Source organism: Kryptolebias marmoratus, linkage group LG23 (genome assembly GCF_001649575.2).
Source record: "Kryptolebias marmoratus isolate JLee-2015 linkage group LG23, ASM164957v2, whole genome shotgun sequence".
Lineage (NCBI taxonomy): Eukaryota > Metazoa > Chordata > Actinopteri > Cyprinodontiformes > Rivulidae > Kryptolebias > Kryptolebias marmoratus.
This window is the reverse complement of record NC_051452.1, coordinates 13,922,891-13,925,675: the sequence shown is the minus strand read 5'-3', so window position 1 is coordinate 13,925,675 and position 2,785 is coordinate 13,922,891. Positions and strand designations below refer to the sequence as shown.

At 38.1% G+C, this 2,785-nt stretch overlaps 1 protein-coding gene across 11 annotated transcripts in view; it reads left to right on the top strand.

Moving 5' to 3' along the window:
• LOC108242155 (NACHT, LRR and PYD domains-containing protein 12-like) overlaps positions 1 to 2,785 on the top strand; it is a 608,460-nt gene that overhangs the window by 542,283 nt on the left and 63,392 nt on the right. Inside the window, exon 13 of one of the 11 annotated variants that reach the window (XM_037973816.1) lies at positions 192 to 296. The exons of 8 other annotated variants lie outside the window; for them this stretch is intronic. In XM_037973816.1, the coding sequence (XP_037829744.1) occupies positions 192 to 205 (14 nt within the window). In that variant the 3' untranslated portion in view covers positions 206 to 296. Of the gene's footprint in view, positions 1 to 182; positions 297 to 2,785 lie in introns of those variants that run through there. 2 more of the 11 variants (XM_037973813.1, XM_037973817.1) reach the window with 2 other exon arrangements.

The following is a 2,785-nucleotide window of genomic DNA, read 5'->3' as shown; positions in this document are numbered from 1 at the left end:
GTTGCTTATGGCTAAATTAGGGTTAGAGTGCGGGGTTTTGATGTCTTTGATGTTTGTCTCTTTCTTACTGTTTATTCATTGTCACATGCTGTTTTTATTTTGTTTTTTAATTATGTAAAGCACCTTGAAATGCCTTGCTGCTGAAATGTGCTATACAAATAAAATTTGATTTTGATTGATTGGTTCTTCAGTGTTTCTGTGTTGAGTTTGATGTAAAGAGTCTCCTCCTGTCAGAGAAACCCTCTCACTGTTGAACAGATAGTTTAATCTGTACATGTCTGTCTCTTTCACTCAGATTCATGGATTCAGTCTATTTCTTTTTGAATCTCTAAATTATTCCTTGGAAACTTCGTCATCTTCCAGTCCTTTAAATATGGAAGCTGAAATTATTTCAGGATCCAGATGATTTTTTTGTCTGTTTCCAGTTGAAGCTTCCCAGGGAATATCAGGATGTTGTGTTTCTCTGAAGCTCACTTCAACTGAGACGTTTCAGTTCCTGTCAGCTGCAGTTAGTTTGCTGCACATGTGACAAACTGGGAGATCAGAGAGGAATCACTGAGCTGCAATCAGACAAGATGAATTTACAAACTGCTCTGAGATCTTCACACATTATTCTCTAATGAACAGAAATTTGGTTTGCAGCCAGGCTTTTTAATTTGCTTTTATATCAAGATGTTTTTTTTTCCTATTTTGCATAAATTTTCTACTAAATATAAGCTGAATATAATTTTTTTCTGTTTTTTTTTTTAAATATAAATATTTTTTCTTATCTACCACTTGTTCCGGAGGTTGTGGGGGCAGTAGCTTGAAGAGGGAGGCCTAGACATCTCTCTCCACAGTCACCTCCTTCAGCCCTTCTTAGAGGATTCCAAGGTGTTCCCAGTCCAGTCAGGAAACTTAATTTCCCCAGCTTGTCCTTGGTCTTACCCTGGTCTCCTCCCAGTTAGACATGCCCGGAACACCTCTCTAGGGAAGCATCCAGGGGACATCCTTACCAAATGCCCGGACCACCTCAACTGGTTCCTCTTCTTGTGAAGCAGCTCTACTCCAAATCTCTGCTGAAAAACTGAACTTCTCACCCCATCTCTAAGGGAAAGCCCAGCTACCCTGCGGAGAAAACTGTATCTTGACCGCCTGTATCCAAGATCTTGTTATTTCGATCACTGTCCAAAGTTTGTGACCATAGGTGAGGGTAGGAACATAAATCAGCAGGTAAAGAGAGCTTTGTCTTGCCGCTCTGCTCCCTCTTTACCAGAACAAACCAGTACAGAGTGTGCAGTAGTGTAAAAGTTGCACCGACCTGTCTATCAGTGTTACTCTTAAACAAAACCATGAGATACTTAAACTCCTTCACTTGAGGCAGCACTTCTCTCCTGACCCAGAGGGTGTAGTCCACCTTTTTCTGACTGAGAACTCTGGCCTCACATGTAGAAGTTCTTATTTTTATCCCAGCTGCTTCAAACTCAGCAAACTCAAACTGGTCCAGTGAGAGCTGGAAATCATGGCTCAATGATGCCAACAAGCCCACATCATCTACAAATAACGAAGATGGAATCCTGAGGCCACTGAACCAGACCTCTTCCTCCACCTGGCTGGACCGAGAGATTATATCCATAAAAATTATGAACAGAATAAGTGATAAAATTCACCACCAACATTGTGGCCACAACTTAGTGAAGTGAAGTGAAATTTATTTATATAGCACTTTTCTGCAACAAGGCGACTCAAAGTGCTTTACAACACAGAAAGAACAATCAGATACATAATCAAATATAGATAAAAACATCATGTCAAACATCATAAAACAATCAAATATAGAGATACAGAAGTAAAGACATGTATATGTATATGTAATCATGTATAATCTAAATGAAATATAAGATAATCTAAATAAAATCATGAAACTAAACATATCTAAACATGAGCCAAGACAGTCAAAATAATCTAAAATAATCTAAATGAAATCATGATAAAGTTAAAACTGAACTAAACAACAATTAGGAATCTAACAATATCCAAAAATTGAGCTAAGATAAACTAAACCAAGTTAAATGTACAGGAAGGCTAAATAAGCTAACATAAACTGAAACATGATAGTACTAAACTAAAGATACAACATGACTAATTAATAATACCAGAGGCTCGCTAACAGCCAGCATAAAAATTACTAAGATACTTAGACTAAGGTAGTGAAGGAGGGGAGGGAGGGAGTGGGATGACAAAGATGACTCAGAAACACTGGAAAGTGTGAGTGTGTTTGTAGAGACGGTGAAATACGATGTGGTGTGTGTTGTATGAATATGTGTGTGTGTGCGTGTGTGTTTGTAGAGAAGTCCATGAATCTAGTCACAGAGGCCTTTGTCTTTGATAATGATGGAATGTTATCAGCCAGCCCAGAGCAGATCCACAGATGTCCTTAGGCAAGGGAGGGGGCAGAGCATCTTGTTTACATAAAATCTGGAGAGAAATTGAAAATAGCTAGCCAAGGCTAGCGTCAGTTGAGCCAGATTCACAAACAATAATTGTTTTGGGTTAAATTCTGCAGATTTTCAGCTGTTGTACAACGTGTACCTTCTTTTGTTTTGAACTTCAATAAAGATTTAGAACAAGAAAAAAATTGTCTCATTTCAAGAAATGTTTTCTCACCAGGGGGATGATGAAAACTTGTCATTGTATTCGACTCATTCTGGTATAAATAGAGGGAGACAATAGAACATGTTACTTTAGAGTGTAGAAGGTATGAGAAAGGAAGGAGAATATTTTTGGAGGAACTTATGAAAAAAAA